This window comes from Grus americana, chromosome 2 (genome assembly GCF_028858705.1).
Source record: "Grus americana isolate bGruAme1 chromosome 2, bGruAme1.mat, whole genome shotgun sequence".
Taxonomy (NCBI): domain Eukaryota; kingdom Metazoa; phylum Chordata; class Aves; order Gruiformes; family Gruidae; genus Grus; species Grus americana.
In genome coordinates, this window is record NC_072853.1 from 165,842,636 (window position 1) to 165,864,496 (window position 21,861).

The 21,861-nt window shown below is 47.9% G+C and overlaps 3 protein-coding genes across 20 annotated transcripts in view; 2 read left to right on the forward strand and 1 right to left on the reverse strand.

Annotated features, from left to right (window-relative positions):
* Nucleotides 1-2,879: 2,879 nt before the first annotated feature.
* On the forward strand, nucleotides 2,880-7,666 carry ACKR2 (atypical chemokine receptor 2). 3 transcript variants are annotated; one of them, XM_054816265.1, is made up of 3 exons: nucleotides 2,880-2,953; nucleotides 3,580-3,637; nucleotides 5,232-7,666. In XM_054816265.1, the coding sequence occupies exons 1-3, from the start codon at nucleotides 2,921-2,923 to the stop codon at nucleotides 6,341-6,343; spliced, it is 1,203 nt and encodes a 400-aa protein (XP_054672240.1). In that variant the 5' UTR covers nucleotides 2,880-2,920; the 3' UTR covers nucleotides 6,344-7,666. The 3 variants fall into 3 exon arrangements, with proteins under 3 accessions (XP_054672240.1, XP_054672242.1, XP_054672241.1); XM_054816266.1 differs by lacking the exon at nucleotides 2,880-2,953 and adding an exon at nucleotides 3,226-3,328; XM_054816267.1 differs by lacking the exon at nucleotides 3,580-3,637 and having other exon boundaries at nucleotides 2,910-2,953.
* Nucleotides 7,667-7,867: 201 nt separating this feature from the next.
* On the forward strand, nucleotides 7,868-10,687 carry LOC129202904 (5-beta-cholestane-3-alpha,7-alpha-diol 12-alpha-hydroxylase). The gene has a single exon (XM_054816541.1). The coding sequence runs from the start codon at nucleotides 9,000-9,002 to the stop codon at nucleotides 10,530-10,532; it is 1,533 nt and encodes a 510-aa protein (XP_054672516.1). The 5' UTR covers nucleotides 7,868-8,999; the 3' UTR covers nucleotides 10,533-10,687.
* A 2,579-nt stretch (nucleotides 10,688-13,266) lies between these two features.
* OBSCN (obscurin, cytoskeletal calmodulin and titin-interacting RhoGEF) overlaps nucleotides 13,267-21,861 on the reverse strand; it is a 199,853-nt gene continuing 191,258 nt past the window's right edge. For all 16 annotated transcript variants that reach the window (XM_054814826.1, XM_054814829.1, XM_054814834.1 and 13 more), the window contains 7 exons: nucleotides 20,872-21,042; nucleotides 19,460-19,580; nucleotides 18,569-18,808; nucleotides 17,676-17,899; nucleotides 17,161-17,236; nucleotides 16,525-16,674; nucleotides 13,267-16,394 (listed from right to left, as the gene is read on the reverse strand). In XM_054814826.1, coding sequence (XP_054670801.1) covers nucleotides 16,217-16,394; nucleotides 16,525-16,674; nucleotides 17,161-17,236; nucleotides 17,676-17,899; nucleotides 18,569-18,808; nucleotides 19,460-19,580; nucleotides 20,872-21,042 — 1,160 coding nt within the window. In that variant the 3' untranslated portion in view covers nucleotides 13,267-16,216. The remainder of the gene's footprint in view (nucleotides 16,395-16,524; nucleotides 16,675-17,160; nucleotides 17,237-17,675; nucleotides 17,900-18,568; nucleotides 18,809-19,459; nucleotides 19,581-20,871; nucleotides 21,043-21,861) is intronic.

Sequence of the window (21,861 nt, forward strand, 5' to 3'; positions counted from 1 at the left end):
TTATTGGCTTGGTTCGCCCCACCCCCTCCGCCCTAGGCACCCGCCGGCCGAACGTCCGGCCCGGCCGAGAACCACACCTCCCAGCGTGCCGCGCGGCAGCCCGCCAGCTCGCCAGCCAATCCAGAGCGCGGCAGCTGACGCCGCGTCCTTATACGGGTGGAGAGGCGGGGCAGGCCGTGACGTCACGGCGAGGGCTTTCCGCATTGCGGCGGGCGCAGAATCACGCGGGGAGGGGGGGCCGCCGCCGCTAGGGGGCGCTGTGGTGCGGGGGCTCCTGCCCGCACGCCCTGCCCGCACCGGCAACCTGCGGAACGGGCAGCCCTGCCCGAAACCCAGCACGGCTGGGCGGGAATAGCTGGGGTCTGCAAAACGTGGAGACTTTGGGTTGAACTTGGCGATTTGTTTCACCCCCAAAAGTGGGGGTTCAGGCCGCCGTTTTCCGGATGGAAAAGCAGGCTGCAGCTTTTTCTGCAGCTTGGAGGCTTTTCGCTTCAAAAGGTTCTCGTGCGGTATAAACCCACACTTTGACATCAAGCGGAAGCTCTTTACCAGAGGTGGAAGCTCTTTAGCAGAAGGCAAAGGCGGAGCCCGGCTTTCCCTCGGTCTGATTTTCTTTCTCCTAATGGTGAATGGACTTACTATTTTTTTCCTGATTTTCAGCTTTCAAGCAGAACTTGCGCTGCTCCCGCTGTATGCCAGGCAGTGCATTTTGAAGCCCAACGACAACCTAGAAATTGCCCCTGACTTTAACCAAACTGGACTCTCGAGCAGGACAAAAAAATCCAGTGAGATCCTGAAGATACCTAAAACTCTCCCTGAAAACCAGGGGCAGCTTGTGAGAGCAAAATAGCAAACAAATGTTTTTTTCTCCAAAAACTCTGCCCAGTTTTGCAGTGCTCTGGTGCGGTGTTCGTGACTCCCCATCTCCCAGCATGGGGAGAAGCAGAGCTGCTGCTCCTGCAGGGCCACTCCACCACTGACACATGGCGTTTTCGGCAGCATAAAAGAAAGTGGCTCAGATAAACATTTGTTAATACCACTGTGTCTCTGAATGTGCTTCCCATTATGGGTAATCTGGTTACTTTAATTGCCAAAGCCATTAGGGCTCTGCAGAGTCTGAAGGAAAAAAAAAATCTATGCAATTACCAGCTCCTGAATTGAGTTAAAATCTTGTAATAAATTATAGTGAAGGCTACTTTCTCCAGTGACTCTCAGAGGCACATTTAATTCCCTGCAGCTCTGTGCGATATGTGCTTCAGGGGAAAAACTCAATTAAAAACAAAAACTTATTTCATTTTAATTGCTGGACTAATGAAACTGCTGTCACGTGTAGCGTCCCTCTGTGTGTGTGTCTGGTGCATCGGCTTTGCGAGTGGCTTCTTGCTCTCTCCTAATGAATATGTTGCCCATACATATTTGTTGTAGGATATCTTTTAAATGCAAGCACATGTGGTGGTGGTGAACATGGAAATGGGTAAAAATAACATATTTCTCTCTGAATCCACCTTCCATGGGGCAGGTTGGGTGCAGAGCTGTGGCCGTCGCTGCTGCTCCATTCTCCTGTTTTTACCAGGGCAGTTTGGGGTTTATAAAGCGCAACCAGGGTTGGTATGGGGGATGGCCTTGGCATGGCCAGGGTGTTCCCCATGGCCCTATTTGGTGCTGAGATGAGGGAAACGAACCAAATGGTGGCCACTTGCCAACGGTGATGCTCTAAAACCTCTCCAATAAACCACTTTATCAGAGGCACCTTTGACAGGCGAGCAAAGGGTCGTGCCATGAAGCTGTCCCCAAAACATCTCTGTGGCAGTGCCAGGAGCTTGGCACATCTCTGTTTGCACATTCAACCATGGCATGAAGCTCCTTATTCTGGTACTGCTCACAAGGCTTCGCTGCTGCCTGCAAAGATATGATTTTCCCCATGAGCTGCCAGCGCCGCTGACCCCAGCCGTGTCCCCACTGGTAGCCATTTCTGCTTTTGCAGGGGATGAGAATCCTGCAGCACCCAAGTAGCATGTGGCTTATTCAGATTTACTGGAAAAAAAATACAGATTTCTACACCGGGATCTCAGCCCCTGGAGCCTCTAGGTGCAGATTCCAAGCAGGTCCAGTCCTGCCCAGGGGAGCTGGGAGGTGGGGAGGGTGGACATCATGTCAATATCCATCTCTCAGGCAACAGCAGATGTTTCCACTTACTAAAGCTTTTGGAAAACAAAATAATAAGAGGGAGCTTGTTGCTGCATCTGAGGTTGGGATGCAGCAAATCCAGGACCAACAGAGAGAAAGGAATTAGGGACAAATTGCTTGCTTGGGAGGAGATGGGATGGAGAAAAGGAAAGGATCAAGGTGGACAGGGAAAAGCATGCATGGAAAAGTGGAGAGAAGAAGGGCAAAAGGAACTGGTTATATTTAAGCTTGTCTGGGTGACCCTGGTCTAGCATATCCCAGAAAAACCTGCTTCAGGCTATTTTGTGGGTGGTCTCATCACCCAGCCCCTGCATGCTGGGGTGCGTGGGACCCACCAGTGATCTTCACGTTGTGCTGACGTGGGTCCTTGGTCCGAGCGGCTCTGGTCATCCCTAACGTCGTGCCTGACTTGAGCTATACAAGAGCAGGCTGTATTTCTCAAGGAGGGGTGCTGGGTCCCCGCAGCACCCGTGGCAGGAGACACTGCAGTCCTGGTGGGTATCTCAGGTGCCAAAGCCCAAATCTGGGTGCAGGCACCATTTGTAGATGTTGTAGAGGGACATGTGCTTGGACACAGCATGGAGACGATTCTTCCAGTGCGCTCACCTACTGATCAGCACCAGGAAAGCAAAAAAAAAAAAAATAGGGAGGTCACACTGAGATCACATTTCCTGCCCATGCTCTTACACAAGTAAAAGACGTTCCTAAAAGCCTGATTCAAGCCTCTGGCAGGATGGAAACTGTCCACAGTGGAGAAGCAGCTCCTGTAAGTGCATTTTCTACTTCTTGCGTGTAGACAAAGCTGCATGAGAAACCTAGAGAGATTCTCTTTTCTTGAAAGTTAGCCAGCTCATGAGCGCCGGCGCTCTGGTGGGCTTGGGATTAATTTCTGAGCTCAGCCAAAGTTACATTCCTCAGTTCTCCGCTACAAGCTACGGAACAAGGCTGTGAATGTCAGCGCCAGCATGATACAGAGTTGGGGGGGGGGGGAAATGCCACAGCGGGAGAAAAGGCATCTCAGTGGGCTGGAAGAGACCCAGAAATGGAAATTTTGGGGATGGCTTGTCCTGATGTGGATGCAGAGAGTGTGTAGGGGGGAAGGTATTTTGGAGTCTCGCTGGGTGTTGCTGTGATCAGAAGGGTAGGCAGCTTTGGTTTCCTCTTGAAGGTGTACAGTCAAAACTGCATATGACTAAGGACGAATTTCCTCCAAAATAGGAAACAAAAAAGAAAGAAATCTTATTCCCAGAAAAGTCTTTTTCTGGCACTCTGCTGTGGCAGATCTCTGCTCTCCATGACTGCTCTGTCTGAAGTGCGCTGTGGCACTTGCCAAAGAACTGTGAGACAGCAGAAAAACATTTCAATCCAGCCCAAACCAATTTGTCTTTTCAGCTGCCTGGACTTGCCTGGAATGGTTATTTAAGCAATTTCAAACATGGGACCGCAACAGGTATGTCCACAGCTTCACCGCTTATGGCTGCACACCCATAGGCATCCTCCGGACTCCACTCCAAACCTTGGGTGCTTTGCTTAATGTGCTTGGGGTGGAGGGGCTCCCCTTTCCAGGGTGTTCATGGGGAGGGAGCTGTCCCTAGAAGAGGCAGAGCCACTGTGGGGTATGTCCTCCTTGGGATGCGTAGCACAACTGGGGACCAACAGCTTCATTTTGTCATTACTCGGAGGCAGCAGGTGCTTTGAGTAATGGGAGAGACAGGTCCTCGAGAGAGCAAGGCAGGAGTGGCTGCAGGCAGGGAACTACACAGGTATGCCTGTTTTGGGATTGCTGGAAAAATGAGCCCCAGGGGAAAGGTTGGCAGTTTTGGCCATGGCTGAAAAATGGTATGTTTTAGGGGTGGAGGGGTATTTGTACTATTTTTTCCCTGTGACAGCTCTGGTTTGCTGTCAGAGCCTGAGGATTAGTCTTGATTTTTCAAAACCACATTAAGCTTCATAGCTGATGGGAGGTGGAGGTGGCTCAGGCAGATCCCATCTCCCACCGTGGGAGATGGGCTCTTCGGTGACAGCCGTTGCCCAGTTTGAGTGGCTTTTGGAAGATGAAACTTTTCTTGTGTTCTTGTATGTGGGTTTTCTTCTGAAAAAACAGACTCCAAAAACAGGAAGGTGTCCAAAATCAGTTGCCATTTCCTGAAATCTGGGCTGCAGCTGTCTAAAAACTGACGCCAGCCTGTAGCTCTGGGGAGCGGCCAACTGCATGGACCTCGCCCTCCTCGGTCAGCAGGGTTTCAACCCACGCCTTGCCTCACACAGAATACATTCCAGCAGTATTTTTCCAGCTAAATCTAACTCCTACCTCTAACCTTGATTGAGGAGTTGATTCTGGTGCCTACATGTCCGTACCTTGGATGGGGCTTTGAGCAACCTGGTCTAGTGGAGGGTGTCCCTGCTCATGGCAGGGGGTTGGAACTAGATGATTTTTAAGGTCCCTTCCCACCCAAAACACTCTATGATTCTATGATTCTGTATTTTCCACTTACTAATATCTTTTAGAAGAATCCATGGCTTTATGTCCTAGAGTTGGCACAGAGAGGGGTCAGTGTCCTGCCAGGAGCAGTGAGGTGTTCAGTGTTTCACCTCTGGGAGCAGCCCCACCAACATAAAGGGGCTGGTGACAGGTTCTGCTTCAACGAGAATTGAGATGCCACTTTCTAAGTAGCAACCTGGGTGAATCAAAAGCAGCTCACAGCGAGTTGTAGTGGTGGATTTCCCATAATTTAGAGCAAAAACTTCCTTAAAAGCTTGCAGTGATATCAGGAGGAAGTGATGAGTCATGTCAGAAGAGACCGTGCTCATTTGCTTTCAAGCTTTAATGTGTGGGAGTAAGGAAACCAGAATGATTTTTTAATATCTATTTATGTGTAGACAGCTGTCCCTATCCCATAGGCAAAGGCCGAGGAGTGCAGGACACAAAATAGGTATCAGAAGTTGGCAGAAATTTAAATCTATAAACTAGAGGAATGATGTTTGCTTTTTCTGTGTGGATTGGAACAACGTTTTGATCCCCTTCATTTGTCTTTTGCTTCTAGGCAGCCACTTGTCAAATGCAGCTTCAGAAATGACAACAACAACCACTGCCACCTTGCTGGACGCTGACAATTCAAGCAGCTACCCATACGAGTACTTGGACGAGGAAGATTACATGCAGTATAGCCTCTGCACAAAAGAAGAGATACTCTCTTTTAGCAGAGTATTCTTGCCCTCTTTTTACACTGTGGTCTTCCTGGTTGGCTTGGCCGGTAACATTCTACTGTTTATTGTCCTCATTTTATACATCAAGAAGAAAAAGAAGATGACTGAAGTGTATCTGCTGAACCTGGTAGTTTCAGACTTCTTCTTGCTACTAACCCTTCCTTTTTGGTCTCTGTACATTTCTCAGTGGGTGACCTGGGACATGTTGTGCCCGGTCTTAAATGCCATGTACACTGTGAATTTCTACAGTGGTATCTTTTTTGTGAGCTGTATGAGCCTGGACATGTATCTGCAGATAGTTCATGCTTGCTCTTCTCACAGCTCCATGACACGGAGGAAGTCCATCCTCGTCTTGGTGGTAGTATGGGTCCTTTCCATACTTCTCTCCGTTCCTGATGGCCTTTTCACCACCACAAGGCAAATCCACAACAAAACCATATGCACCCATGATTATGGTCAGAAACACTTATTTTGGAAAGTTGTCTTTCGGGTCATTCAAAACATCCTGGGTTTCCTTTTTCCCTTCCTCTTCATGGTGTTCTGCTATTCCCGCATAGCGTGTGTCCTCACCATGTCTCAGATGCCTGGCTCAAGGAGAGCACTCTGCTTAGTCTTTACTCTGGTGGGTGTCTTCTTTGTCCTGTGGTCCCCTTACAACTTTGTTCTCATCCTTCACTCCCTGCAAGATGTCGGTGTGATCAGGAGCTGTGAAAGCAGTAGACAATTGGACTATGCCATGCAGATCACAGAGAGTTTGTCCTTTATCCACTGCTGTCTCAACCCCTTGCTCTATGCTTTTGTGAAGAAACGATTCAGGTTATATTTATGGAAGATCCCTCGGGCCATTTTCAGGAGAAGCGGTTTCTTTGACATCCAACCCTCGGATACAAGCCAGTCATGCAGCAGATATGCAGCTGAGATAGAAATGTTGAGCATCACAAATGCATGATAAATATTTACATTATTTACATTACGTGTATGCCCTCTATGTTGTATTTTACTGGTTCTGTCCATGCAATGGAATTGGTGTGAGCCCACAGCTCTGCGTGACCAGATATTTCGTCCTAGTGCCAGAATCTAGATGAGGATTTTCTACACTGGGATTAGAAAAAAATGTGTGGGATTTGTTTCTGTTGTAACTGGAATTATTATAAAAGGATTGCCCTGGATTTATGCTCATGGAAGCCCAGCTCATGTGTGGACTATGTGAGGCATTAGTGGATGAAGGAGCAGCTTGTCTAGATGCTGTGCCCTTAAAAATGCAAACTGAAACTTGTGCAGAACTTCTCCCACAGATCCCAAAGGAGTTGGTAGAGGAGAGCGATCCCATTATCGCTCCAGCTCATGGTGTGGGCTGGGGCATGGATTTGCTGTGCTCATCTATCAGGCCAGACACTGGTGGCCAGAAGTCCACCCTGGGGGGTGGCTTTGCTTCTCCTGGCTTTTGCCATCTGCCAGGTAAATATGTTCAACCAGGCTCATCCCTTTGTCTATCAGGAGACAACAGGAGGAATTAGACACCTTCAAACTGGGTTGTCTGACCAATGATGGGTTTCTCTGTTACGATGAGCTGTGCCATGCTCTGGTCTGCTGAGCAGGAAACTGAGTCTTTCCGAGGGATAGATCCTTGGTTAGAGATCAGTTCGATTATCAACTGATTTAAGATCAGTTCAATTAGCAACAAAGTTCAAACCAGTAACAACCAGTGAGAAAGAGAAAAAAAAGTGGGCTCAGCAGAATGGGAGTGGAGGTATTTGCCTTCCCGAAGATCCGTATTGACAAGTTAAAAAAGATCCATGGATACCGTCGTTAACGTAAATATTCGCTTTGCAACACCGCAGAGTGAGAGCATGGCCTTGAACAGAAGAGCATGTAGTTGTTAGCCAATACTTATTACCCAGTGTAGCTTTAAAGTTCAAGCTTATTAATTTGCTAACCTTCATTTAAAGGTACTATTCACGCCAAATACTCTTGAACCTTAAATGGGCCCTTTCCAGCCTGGAAACCTATTGAGCATGAGAGTTGCCTAGAATTGTACAAATAAAATTAATAATTTAAGAGAAAACACCTATCACTTTAATTTTATTACTAGACAAGGTTACTGGACCGAGAATTGCTTCGATTGATGATGTAGAAAGTTGGATTTGTTTTCACTGCTGTTATTTTTTTTTGTCAACATTGCTACAGCGTGTTTCCAAAATGGTAAGGCTGGGAGCTTTCCTTAAAAAAAAAAAGCCAGAATAAATATTTGGCTGATGCTATGATGTGGCCTTCACAGGTCAGGTCACTGGGAGGGAATGTGGAAGGAGAGAGCAGCTGGGAAGCAAAAACTAAGATGAAGATTGTGATCCCATACAAAGGAGGGCTCATGGGACCACACAAAATGTATGATGGGATGCTCAGGGGAGGGGCAAAGGTGGGGGAAATAGGGGAGATATAAAAGGGGCTGGTTGCGTGTAAACAGCGTGCCCTGCACCTGCTCACAGCAGTCTGTCCTATCGCCTTATTAAATACTTTTTATTAACTCTTTTTCCATATAATGTCACTCTCTATCCTACATGAGGGTGCCGTGAGGTCCAAGCGCCAGCGGCTGGGGCAGGGGCTGCGGTGACTGGCTGCGCAGATCAGGGTGGCAGCACCCAGAGGCATAGTGCCAGATGGGGCACGGGGTCCCTGGCATCGTCCCTGAACCCCATCAGAGTGAGGAGCAGGAGAGATCAAGAAGCAGAAGGGAAGAATGGGGAAAAATGGCAGCCCCAGGGGTGGGAGCAGGAGAACAGTGGGCCAGGGGTTCTCTGCTGGCTGGGGGACACACGGCTGGTTTGCAATCGCCGAGCATCGTGTGTGCATGTGCACAGAAGAAAGTGCTGTCATCCTTCTGGGCACCACTGCTCTCTACCCAGGAGGTGGACTTGGCCGCACACAGATGTTGGACTCATCTGATACAAAGCAAATGCAATGATTCAAGCCCTCATCACCCATGAGAAAAGCGGACCTGCTTTGCTTTGTCCTTGTACAGGTTAGCAGAGCTTGCACTATTCATTGGCAAAGCACTTACGGGGCACTGTGCATTGGAGAATGTCAAAATGTTGGGGACCTTTCCTTCCCTTGGCTTTTGAGACCAAATCATCTCAGCTGCAACCCCCTTCCCTTGGTCCTGAGCTCATTTCCAGTAGCATTTCCAACATCCACTCTTCCTTTCATTTTTTTCTCAGCCTGCAGCTTGTGTCCATAGCCTGGTCTTAAAGGCAGAAATCACTGAGTGAAATTCTCTGAACCCTCTTTTTCAAAAACTGGGCTCCATGCAGCCTAGAAAAGGGAATTTGCTTAAGCTGCTGCAGAGCACATTCCAAAACCCATCTGCCTTACACAGCAGTAACTCCAACTTCATTACAAGGTACCTTCCACCTTAAAAATCTGTCTGTTCGTCACGGGAGAAGTACACACTGGAGGGCTCCACAGGGGAAAGGCAAACACTTGCTGCCAATGGGGACAGAGGTTGTCACCTGTGTGTCTGCATATCAGCTGCTGGAGGGGAATAAAAAGCACCTTCCCCTGCCCCAACCTAGCTCTAGTCCAAGCTCCTGGACAGGCACAGAGCTCTCATGGCACTCTGGGTGATTCTCCTCTGTACCTTGATGGCAACGCTGCTCAGTGGACTCTACCTCCTGGGCGTGTTTCGGAGACGGGGACCCGATGAGCCACCTCTGGACAAAGGTACCATTCCCTGGCTGGGTTACGTGCTGGATTTCAGAAAGGACAGTTCAGGGTTTCTAAAAAGGATGCAGAGAAAACACGGGGATATTTTCACGGTGCTGATTGGAGGCTATTACTTCACCTTTGTGATGGACCCCTTCTGCTTTGGAGCCATCGTGAAGGAATCACGATCTAAACTAGACTTTAGGAGTTTTGCATCTAAACTGGTCCTGCAGGTTTTTGGCTACAAGCCCATGGAAGCCAACCATAGCATAATCCACGCATCGAGCACGAAGCATCTGATGGGAGATGGACTCACTGTCATGATACAGGCCACCATGGAGAACTTTCAGAAGCTGATGTTTTTCAATATGAGCTCAGGAGAGGACAAGCGAGTGTGGCAAGAGGATGGCCTCTTCCACTACTGCTACAACATCGTCTTCAGAGCCGGGTACCTGGCTCTGTATGGCACTGAGCCACACCAAGGGGCAGATAACAAGGAGAAAGCTAATGAGCAAGATCGCATCCACTCCAACCAGCTTTTCCATGAGTTTCGGAAGTACGACCGTCTCTTCCCTCGCCTGGCCTATGCCGTGTTGCCTCCCAAGGACAAAATAGAAGCTGAACGGCTTAAGAGGCTCTTCTGGAGCATGCTGTCTGTGAAGAAGAGCTGGCAGAAGGACAATATCAGTGGGTGGATAAGTGATCAAGACCAACTTCTGGCAGAAAACGGTACCCCCGAGTACATGCGAGATCGTTTCATGTTTATGCTCCTCTGGGCATCCCAAGGCAATACGGGCCCAACTGCCTTCTGGCTCCTCTTGTATCTAATGAAACATCCAGAAGCTATGAAGGCTGTGAAGGAAGAGGTGGATAAAGTCTCAAGGGAGAATGGCCAGGAAGTGAAACCAGGGAGCCCACCAATGAACATCACTAGGGACATGTTAAACCAGACCCCTTTTCTGGACAGTGCTCTGGAGGAGACCCTGAGGCTGGTTGCAGCCCCAATACTGGTCAGAGCGGTCCTGGAGGACACCAGCCTTAAGATGAGCAGCGGGGCAGAGTACACCCTCCGCAAAGGAGACAGGGTGGCTCTGTTCCCACACATCTCTGTGCAGATGAACCCAGAAATCCACCCTGACCCTCACGAATTTAAGTACGACCGCTTCGTGAACCCAGACGGCACCAAGAAAGATTTCTACAAAAATGGGAAAAGGCTGAAATACTTCAACATGCCTTGGGGGGCAGGCGTATCCATCTGTCCCGGGCGCTTCTTTGCTGCTGCTGAAATTAAACTGTTTGTGTTCTTGATGCTGAGTTACTATGACCTGGAGCTGGTCAACAAAGAAGAGGAGATCCCAGTGATAGACATCAGCCGCTGGGGATTCGGGACGATGCAGCCTGTTCGCGACGTTCGGTTCAGATACCGGCCACGCTTTTAATTTGGGAAATCCTTGTTGTATTGTTTGTTCTGGTGTTATCTGTGAAATAAATAGCATGTTCCCATGGTTATCAGATCTGTGCGGTGCCAACACTGATACGATCTTGTTTGGTTAACAGTTATAATTGCTTTTCTCTTTACCTCCTTCACACGTATTGCTGCTCTGCGTTTCTGGTTATTGTGGTGTTGGGTTATGCAATAAAACCTCATCTGCACACCCACAAAGGAGCACAGAGAGACAAATATAACCCTGCTAGGCTACTCCCAGCCCCATCCCGGGGGGGCCATCAGCCCGTCAAAAGCCCATCTGTACAAGCCTACGGGAGCGCAGGGGCATATTGACAGGTGGGAAAAGAAGTTAAGGACATCTAAGGAGCAAGTATTTTGTCCAGGTCTCTCCCAGGGCCGTCTCAACAGACCCATCAGCCCCACGGTCCCGGCAGGAGACCCATCGAGATGTGTCATTGGGAGCAGCAGCTCTCTGGATCACCATCTGGGCTAAGGGGGATTGCTGTCAAGGGAGGGGGGACGTGCAGGGGAAGAGCATTTTGGGTTTGCACAGGACTTATGGTGGGATGTTTAGGGGAGGAACCAAAGGAGGGAAAAGGCAGGGATTTAGGTGATTTGGGGAGGAAAGTAGAGGGGTAAAGGGATAAAAAGGGCTGGTCGTGTGTAAACATGCGGCTGGTCCATATGCTTGTCTGGTCACACCCTGCACCTGATCAGCACAGTCTGTCCTATTGCTTTATTAAATTCCTTTCCTTAAATTCAAGACCATGGGTGCCGGCAGCTGGCACAAGTGTGCGAGTGGGTGTGCAAGCGAAGATCAAGCCAGATGAGTTGGCAAATTGGTGAGTGGCCAGGGAGCCTGTGGGTGAGCCTGGCTGCACTCCAGCATTGGGACTGCATTATTCCATTATCAGCTCCTTAACGACACATTTATTTCCCACATGAAGTACCATCGGCAGGATGGCATCAGCTTGTAGTAGACCCCTGCAAGGTCAGAGAACAACCAATACCCTCTCCACAGACGTAAGGATTTCCCTTGAGGTTTTCCAGTTGTCTTTTCTATAGTCCCCTTCCTATATCTGATTAAAATGTTCTCCTGTGTGGTCCCCAGAGGGAGCAGAGTTGGGATGTACTGAGCAAGGAACACGCTGACAGCTCATTCCCTGTTCACATTTAAGAAAAGGAGAGATCTTGTCAATCTCATTTACCACGTCAGTGGGAGGAGAAGGGAGTTGCAAACATCAGTAATAACCTACGGTCCCATTTTCATGTGTCTATGTGAGTTAGGAACACATGTGGTCACCTCCTTGCCAGGGCTGCAGGAGGTTGTGCGTTCCAGCCCTGTGTCTTGTGTACAGTTTCTGGGGATAAAAAAGATCTGTGTGTGTGCGTCTGGAGTCATTCCACTGACTGTAACACGGCTGGAGCGTGGGTACCTACAGCTGAGTCAGGATCCACCACAGCACCGAACCAACTCCCTGTTTCAAGCCAAATCATTGCACAAGCTTAGAAATTTTGGACTCTGCGTGCTGGCCAGGAACAGGTCTGTCCTCCTGTGAGGGGATGGGTGTCTGAGCCTTGGTGGGGGCTGAGCTCCCAGCACCCGGCTCGTGCCTGAGCCTGATTGGGATCTCGATGGTTCTCCACACTGTCCTCGAGTCCCATGTGCCGACAGTGTTCCCAGAAGATGCCTATTGGAAAGTGTCACACCCCCCCTTCAAATTTAGACCTTGTCTTCTGCAAAGACCCAAGGAGGATATAAGGAATGGGATGGGGGTGATGGGAAGGGGCTAGAAAACCAAAGCGGGGCATGAGAAAACCACCTCTATCCCTTACAGGCTACAGTCACTGTGACCTTATGAGCCCCCAAACATCTCTGGTTTATCCACTGGATCCAATGCAGGGTAAAACTGTTCTCTGCAAGCTCTGCTTTGCTTTTTTCCTTCAATAATTATGGCTCTGACAACATCAGTCCTTACAGAAGTTAAATCACAGCTTTACCTGTGCAGAGGGCAGTGATTTGATTTTAATGCTGACGCTAACCTTGGACTTTGGAGATTATGCATGGCCGAGGAATGAAACTCAAACATTTTCATGTGTGTCCAAACATCAAAGCCAGATTCTGCTTTGTTCTGCAAAGGACAGTTATGTTGTAATTGCATGTCAAGGGCAAACTATCCCATATTACCAGACCTTGTGGTGGTGGAAATGCAGGCAGAAACTGTCAAGCAGCTGTGGCAGAGCCAAGGAAAAACTAAACCCACCTGTAACTGGACAAGGCTTAACTGCGACAGTTAATATTTTCATTAACAAATCCAGCACCTTTTCATGACTTCCACATTCCCTCTACAGCTCTCATCTCTGTCACCTGTGGGTTCTTTTCTTTGCTCTGCTACTAAGAATTAAGCTGGAGCTCTTCCCACATTCTGGCCAGTGGTTTGATCTTTGCAAGCTCCAAACTATGCCCAGGAACGCCGTGGGATAGTTGGGCAGGTCAGAGACACAGTGACATCCTGGCTAAGTGATGTCCTCACTCCAGGGATCTAGCAAGAAGATATTTTGTGTGGATGGTTTGCATGAAGGCTATTTACTGCTGACGCACAGTGTATATTTGTCGTTGAGGGACCCCAGGTCAGAGTTGAGGGGCGAGGGACTGGTGCTGCACAAATACGGACTGGGCTTGGGAAAGGAATATAAAAATAATGACAATGACAATGATACAGCAGAAAAATCTGGCTTTACTTCCTTGTCAGAATGGTTTATTTAACCAAACAGTATTGAGTCTATAAAAGACTTCAGACATGCTCAATGCATGCAGTTGTGAGAAGCAAAAAAAAAAAAATAAAATCACTTCATTTGAGTCATATACGGAAGAGTGTGAAAGCTCCAAATGAGTTAATCTCCAATTAAGTTTTATGCTTAGATGGGTTGTCCCTTGGCACTGAGCTTTCCATCCCAAAGTGTACCAGCAAGAGTAAAGAACTAGCCTGTGCCAACAGAAACCTTACTGGATTTGTAAAAGAAGTTAAATTGGAAGGAATCCAGGGTCTTGAAATGTTTACTGGGGGGCACACCTCATCACAGTGTCCGTCTTGCGTAACCCCTCTCTCCCCCAAGAGAACTGAGCGTGGAGTCTGGCCCTAAAACCTTGGGTTTCTCTTCTGTAGAGCATAGTGAAGACAATATTACTTTGACGTTCCAAGCTTTACAGTCTGTTGAGTTAGTGTCTGCTGCCCACAGCACAGTGAAAGCTGCTCTGCTCTCAGTTACAGTTCCTGCTCTGCACACTGTGCAAGGGAAGGAGTCATGATGCTGCACGCTTCGGGTTCGGAACAGTATGGGTTAAGCGTGCTGGAAAAGACCACCCCTGGTTAAACAGCATCACTTCTAGTATTAAACTGTAATGCATTAGGAATTGTTTCCCTGTTCTCGTTCCTCTGAACACAGCCAGATGCGGCTCTGAGAAACCCTCCGCTTACTGCTGCTTGTAAGGAAGACTGAAGAAACTCAGCGGCACCAATAGATATATCGTTCACTTCAGAGAAACTCAAAAGAACACTGAGGTTATAAGTAGAAAGCAATGACACAGCTAACACCATCCATTGCAAAGGAAAGCAGCTTTTGAAGGAGAAAGAGGAACACGAAAGTTCAGGATTTTTCTGAAGAATTAAAACATGCAAGGTTTGCCAGTGACACTCCTGCCACGTCTCCTGGTAGATGCACTACCCAGAGAAGAGCAGCCCGGCTTCAAAGTGGCAAAGTCTCTTGGTGGTACAACATCCACATGACACGAGGTCATGGTCACTACTGCGTTTGCTGCCTTTACTGTCCGGTGGCAAAGTTATTCCCGCAAGTCACAGCGTATGCAGAAATTCCCTCTGGCAGGCAGGACGCACCGATACAAACACGGTGAAGCCAGGCAGGATGGGGGAGCGTTTTTGGTGGGGAGCAAAGCAAGGCTGCAACGAACCACTCACACCACCGCCTGACAGCTCGGGTGTGCGCAGAAAAGCCTCTCTGTTTTAGCCCAGCTTGTGGGGAAAGCCATACAACTAACTGCTCCATGTGCCAGCATCCTGGCCATCGGGAACATCTTTCCCAGAGATGATGTCCCTACACCAAGTCACAGCTTGGTTTCTTCAAGAGTTGCTTCTGTATGTCCTTTAACATGTTTTTAACATAATTGATGCAGATACTGTCAGACAGGTGAGGAGTTACTGTAAGATGCTATGTGATGTGTAACTCTGTCATCTAGGTGTAAGGGGACATTTCAAATACGTGCCTCAAAACCCAAGTTTTGAGGTGTTTTCAAACCTTGAAACCTTTGAGGAGCTTGTTCAGCTCTGCAGACGTGACAGTGCAGGTGCCCATGGAGAGCTGGTGACCCTCCATGGAGCCACACAGCTCACTGAGCAGTGGGCTGGTCTCTAAGAGAGCAGGAGTTGGGCTGCCCAAGTGCAGTGGCGTACAGAGGGTCAACTCAACTTGGGGCCCAGGAAGAACATTAATTTTTCTCAAAGCCAAGCCTCTTGCAGGAGTAGGATGAGGAAGATGTGCAATTAATCAGTTACTGGAAAGCCCCATTGCTGCTGCTCTCCCTGTACGCACCTTGTGCTACAGGGTCGAGCTACAAGGCTGCTTTCATGGACACTGGCTCTTCTTGTTTCTTGTGACTTGGGCAGGGAAGAGTTTCCTCACAGAGCATGAAAAGCCCTGGTTAAAATCTCCTCTGTGGTACCCCTGTCACACAGGTAACACGTATCTCCTCCCTTTGCAGCCTCTTCTTGCTCCACAGCTAGAAGAGCTCTCCTCTAGCCCTGTGTTTAATCTCAGGTCAAGCCCCATGGGGATGGTGGAGTACTTGGCCAGGTAAGTGACATGCTGAGCCTGGCTGCTGATGGATGCTAGCAGAGTCCCACCACTCCAGCCTTGTGTCTGGCATTTGGCAAAGACATGGGGTCATAGGACAAGTCAGGTTGGGAGGGAGCTCAGGAAGTCTCTAGACCAACCTTCTGCTCAAAGCAAGGTCAGCTGTTGGCTCAGGCCAGGTTGCTCAGGGCTTTATCTAGTTGGACCTCTACATCCAAAGCCTGAAGATACATTGCTGTCTAACATCAGCCCCCCAAAAAAGTGCATCGCTTTTTTCTATTTTTCACCATAACTGGTCATTGAATTCTTTTGGATTGGAGACAGGTGGGAAACCCACCAGTCACTCAGACCTTGCTGCAGTGGTCACTGTGGGATGAGCAGTGCAGTAACATCTGAAAGTGTGTCTGGTTATCACGTCCTTGGGCCAGGGGCAGGAGTCAGTGCCCACCATTTGCACGCGTGGAGTCTTTCTGACCTGAGGGAAGGATTTGCAAAGCTGCTTGGGGCTGGTAGATAGTCCCATTCATAAATCTTTCCTGGTTATTCCAGGGAGCGTGCAGCCAAGTGACACACATACTGTCAAGTTACCGTTGGTCAGCTGAACCATGTCAGCAGTCCACATTTCTGTTCTTACCTTGTGGCAATGCAGATACATGGATGAATTTGCTCGGTTACGCTAAATCACATTCACAGCGAGCAGTTACCCCAGCTCAGCTGATGCACAGCAACTTGGCAGGACTATTTGGTACCAAACACTAAATGCAGAAGGGGAGGGGAAGACAATTCATGTCTGTCGTCGCATCCACGTCACTGTGCAATCATGAGGCCATACTTGGAGCACAGCAGGCCCCTTTTCTTTTCCCGTTCAGTGAGGAAATTCCTCAGTTTGGTGGTGGGGAAGGTAACCAGTGCTTGCTGCCTGTTGTCCAAACCTGTCTCCTGGAGCCACGGGCTCTGAAGGCACTCTGAGGCTGATGGCCTTCCCCTAGAACAAAGGTGAGAAGGTCAGTTGGGGATCCGTGGTGGGTGAGGAGGCTCCTTGCAAACAGAGAAGGAACTGGCAACAGCCGGGATCTGCACTAACTGTGCTGTTGGGAGAGCAGACACCATCTTACCAGGGGTTTGCACACAGCGTGCTCTGGAGAAAGGACACTGCTCCCCCGGAGAGACCCGCGTAGCACCGCGTGAGCTTCACTTTCCCCTTCCTGGTCATTCTCAGAAACTCACAGGCTACGTCAGAGCTGACGGGGTAGTTGGCACTCAACCTGACCCAAAAGAAGACACTTGATCAAGGTGAAGGGCATCACTCAGGATGCTCCTTCTCCCAGGAATTCCCACCCAGCAGTGACAGGAGGGTCACAATGATGCACAGAAATATCATGTGGGAAAACAAAACCTCAAAGGCCACTGTTCTTCAGCAGATTTCATGACTTTGGCTGCTTTTCCACTTGGTGTTATTTGATTTTTCTTGGTAAAGTTGAGGCTTTTCAGACTAGGCTGAGAGAAACATCAGCAGCTGATGTGTTGTAAAACAGCCTCCTTACTCTACGTGGAGACATTGCTGGGACTGGGCATCCTTGCAGGGTGCAGCCAGCTCCATACGCTCCATCACACAACCTTTTGCAGCATTGCCAAGGAGAGAGGGCACAGCTGAGGTTAAGTCTCTGAGTCATTGCATCTCCTCTGGCTGATGACTCTGAAATTGCACTTTAAATGCTGCTTGTAGGGCAGGGAAGGACAGACAGACTTACATGATGAAGGCTGTGATTCCGACGGACCAGATATCAGTCTGTGGTAGGGCTCCTTGCTCTGTCAGCAGTTCTGGAGCTAGAAAAGCAAACTGGTGTGAGCCAAGCTCCCCTACAATGCACTGAGATCAGCACAAAAGCAGTGGGTACCTTTATGCTTTGCTACCTTCCCAAGAGTGAAGAAGAAAAAGCTTCTAGTACAAGGAGCTGGCTGAGGTAAGACACCCTCATGGGTGATGACTGCCATGAAACCTTGAGAACATCAGGCCGAATGGCAGTAGTACTATACCACATACTGTATACTATGGCTGTGACCTCTGGTTCTGTCCTCTGTGATCTGCAAGTGGGAAGGCTGTCACCACTAGCTGTTCCCGCAAACTCACACTGCTACTGGAGGGCAGCACCTGGGAAACTTTGCTTGCTGGGGCCAACTGCTGCCTTGACCAATGGCTCTGACTTTCTGTTTACCACAGATTGCACACAAGGTCAAGGTTGCTGTGACTGAACTCTGTACTTACCCATCGTTTCAACATAGTCCATGCACTTGTCCATGGTAATAACTTTGTCTTGTGGGTAGAACTGTGCATTGCCAAAATCCAGGAGTTTCAGCAGGTTGGGCTCGGTGATGATCATGTTTTCAGACCTGAGATCCAAGTGCAAGATGTTGTGTGCATGGAGATACTCAATGGCACTGAGGGTCTGCCACAGGTAATCTCGGACCTCCACTTCTGAGTATGATGTCCTGGTACAATAAAGGGGATAGAAACCAGGGGTGTCATATCTGCATGTGCAAGGGCACCATTCTGCACCTACTACTGTCCTCCCCTGGATGACTAATCCCATGAGGCCCTTCACATTCAAGAAACAACTCTATTCATTTAGCAAATCTATTGTATATGGAGAGGTCAATCCATACTACGAGTCAGGTTTACAGATACAGGAAGTTCAGGAGGTTGTAGAGTTGCGTGCTGGAGAAAGCAGTGGTTGTGTAGAAATCAAAATGCAGATTTGTTGCCCACCATTCCCTCTCCTTTAATCAGAGGATTTCAGCCATTCACTCAGGATTTTCTGCCATTGTGAGGAACAATGTGGAGGAGAAATGAGGCTTCCTGAGCCACAGTAATCTCCATGTTATAGGAGATGGGGTTTCATATCAACTACTGTAATCTGCTTTCAACTTCTCAACTGGGTGGCCCTGAATTATCCCCTACCCCAACCTTGAAGGGAACGTCAGTAATTTTTTTTTATGTCACAAGAAGTTGCAGAACAAATGCACCACAAATCCCACGTGCAATGACAGCGCACTGGAACAGATGGAGAGAAATGATCCAGTTTGTCAGGGGAAAGCAATAGGTGTTTTGCTCCCTACACCAGCCCACAATGGAAATCCCTTCCCTCCACTTGTTATTACCGTAACGCCAAAGAGTGGAGTAGCTCCGGTCCCACGCACATCTCCTGGATCAACACTAAGTGCCGTGGGCTGACGTAGGCTCCCTTCAGCTGAGCTATGTTTGTGTGATGAAGCTTCCGCAGGATTTGGTACTCGAGGAGCACAGTCTGCTTGTCCTCTTGCCAGTAAGGGATAATTTTAGCAGCTAAAGTCTTGCCACTTACTTTTTCCCTGCACTGTCGGACGATGCTGAAACGCCCCCTGGTACAAAGGAACACAAAGGCAAGTTAAGCTTCTCTGCTACTCCTGGAAGAGCCGGGAGCTTCTGTTCTTTAAAACCAACAGGATCTCATGCTGTGTTTTTCATTCATGCCCAACACTGAGTTATTGTATCTATTGTCACAGTTTGTACATCCTCCTGCGTCTCTAAATTGTACAGTCACTTTAAATTGTGGGAGTGAGAACTTAACTCCTTTGGAGAGAGAGAAGGTGGCTCATCATGTCTCGAGCAAGAGAAGTACCCCCTGTTGGCAACAGAAGTTGGTGCCTATCTTCTAGGCAGAGCAAGGTGAATCCCAACCCCATATTTGAAACTAGTAGCTGCAAAGGTTGATGCAGCAAGGAGAGGAGCCTTTGTTAGCCCTGGGATCACCTCACAACATACTAAGGGGCTGTCCTGGTGTGCATCGCAGATCTTTTTGCTCTCCCAGAAAATCAACACCTGAATTCTACCAAACCAAGATGAAGATCCTCAGGCAATGATCTCAAGTTGATATGTGTTGCTGCAGAGGTGTTTTCAACAAAACACCATGACACTAGGTGAGGAGCGCATTTATGAAAGTGACTTTTCTGAACTCCAGCCACATGTAGCATTTCCTTCTGGCTCGTTGAGAGCTCAGTTGGATTCATTACCTTTTGATCTCTGTTTGGAAGGCGTAGGTCTGGTAGGTTGGGAAAGGCTCGGATGGTGTGATTATTTCACTCTCTTCTTCAGCAGCAGCTGGTGGGAAGTTCTGCATTGCAGCACGAAGCTCTGCAGAGAAAAAGCGACAGGGATGACACGGGAAAACACCCCTGCGTGTAAACTGGACCCTCTCTGAGCCACCCTCTGCTATCTATGAACAATGCAACAGGCGACACAGAGCGTTCTCCAGGTGAGTCTGCAGGTTGTCTCCCAGCTGTGGCACCCAAAGCTATTTGAATGCGACAGATTCTGGACTGACCACCCAGTAATTCCCTGGTGTGACCACTCCAGGCTATGTGAGATGGATTGTATGTTGTGTGCTATGATGTCAAACATCTCAGCCACATCTTCTCACATAACAAGTCATCAGGGCACGGTAAGACACTGGCAAAGGATTAGAAACGTCTTTTAGTTGGATATTTCAGGGCAGCAGCCGAAACCTGTTGTTCTGGTTCTGGCATGCGATTGTGTCCAAGTGCTCCCTGAAACTTTAGAGCATCCCTTGACACATGAAAGCATCTGCTTGGAAATGCTGGGCATATGGAGATATGTTAATGAATCCCGGGCCAAGGGAAAGCAGATGATTTAGGGTGAGTTAAAAATATCTCTGTGAACTGATTTTTACAAAATAATCCTCTCCACTGGGAGGAAATTCCAGTTAGACCATCCTTCCACTTCTTGGCAGAAAGGATACTTCCTTTGCTACAAGGATATATTTGCTGTGGGGTTATGAATGTCTTAATTTTAAAAACATGTGAATAGTACAAAGTATTCAGACAGGTGAAAAAAAATAGTAAATTGAGCTTTGTTTACTTCAGAGACAAAATACAGCTGAAAAATGCACCACAGTAGGGCGGTTACTCCCAGTAGCAAACACCAGAACACGTAAATTAACTACTGAAGTTAGGACTGAGTCCATAACAAAGAGCAGGTCCGAGGCTTTCACCAGTGGCAGATCTATACCAATAGATCATTGCCTCCAGTAACACATTCATTGTCCCAGACCTGTTTCCTCGTGATCTCATGTCAAAAACTGAGTGTATCTTCAGTGGGTAATCTACAGTTTCCAGATTTTTATTTTGTTATTATATTTTAATACATATTTACATATTGTTTATATTTTTGTATTGTTATTATTTATTTGTTATATATTTACACATATAACTCTGTACCTGTGTACAGAATTAGAAAATAATTTACTTTTAAATAAGAAAGCCAAAGAGGAGGAAGCCCTAAACCACTCTGAGCCAAGTGGAATTGGTCCTGATTCACTTGCTCTTGACTTTTGGACCCGCATCCAAAAAGGTGCAATTGTTTTGGGCCTGGAAAAACACAATGCTTTCTTGGCATTTGATCTTACCCATTTCATCCTTCCCAGTGATTTTCACTTTGGCAGATGGGTTGCTGTAAGGGCCCATTCCTGCTTTACTGGTACAAGCTATCCTGAAGGAGTAGATAAACCCCCTGGAGAGATTTTTGGCGTAGTAGCAGCAGTCAGCGATGTCAGAAGCAAGAGTCATCCACTCCCCATCTTAACCAAGGGAAGACAGAAAAGAGATTAGGGATCATTTAAGACGGTCACACTGTTTTGGATTTTGTTGGCAGGGTTTTTTTTGAGTTTTGGGGTTTTGTTAGGGGTTTTTTTTTTCATCAACTTCACTTATATGCTGGGAATATGGAAGAACAGTGGGATCTCGTAGAGTGAAGGAAACACTAATTTGCTATGGCCAATTTTTGTGCATGGTGCCAAACTCATCTTTTCTGAAATCAGCTGGTTTATATCTAATCCGTCCAAGATGTGGCAATATTGTTTCAGAGGAATGGTGAAACTTTCCTGTATAGTTTCTGTTTATCTAATTCATGCCACCAATCTCTAATGCAAATATACATCAAGAACTCCAAATACAAGCCTAGCAAAATCACCATTTTTTTCCCCTTTGGCCCTGTCTGGAATCCAATTGAAACCATGAGGCGCAGGATTTCAGAACTAACCACTAACAGCCTCCTGGCAAACACAGTGTTTGCAACTTGGGCAGGTTTACTCAGCTTCTATGAAACTCAGATGATTTCTCAGGGAGCTGAAATTGTAGCTATGTTCTGGACTCATTATTCATGGGACTAAGGTGTGAAGTAGAAAATCACCAGCAAACATGTAATGATCATTCATTTCGCATGATGCTGTGTCTCATATTTTGCCGTTGCTGCTGTGCTCAAGGCTGAACACAACTGCCTGAGACTGCCCGAGATTAAACCCATCCTTTCATTCGAATAAACACTGGTAGAGAGCCTCAAACCATAGGACAAGCAATAATTCGCCACCCAAAACAGAGGCATCAATGACTTTGCAGGC

What these genes read in the sequence shown, in the direction of transcription:
- ACKR2 (XM_054816265.1), top strand. Translation starts at nt 2,921, where the DNA reads ATGGAAACTGTCCACAGTGGAGAAGCAGCTCCT. An exon ending in ACAGTGGAGAAGCAGCTCCT is followed by an intron (nt 2,954 to 3,579) that starts GTAAGTGCATTT and finishes TTGTCTTTTCAG; the next exon opens with CTGCCTGGACTTGCCTGGAA. An exon ending in CAAACATGGGACCGCAACAG is followed by an intron (nt 3,638 to 5,231) that starts GTATGTCCACAG and finishes TTTTGCTTCTAG; the next exon opens with GCAGCCACTTGTCAAATGCA.
- LOC129202904 (XM_054816541.1), top strand. Translation starts at nt 9,000, where the DNA reads ATGGCACTCTGGGTGATTCTCCTCTGTACCTTGATGGCAACGCTGCTC.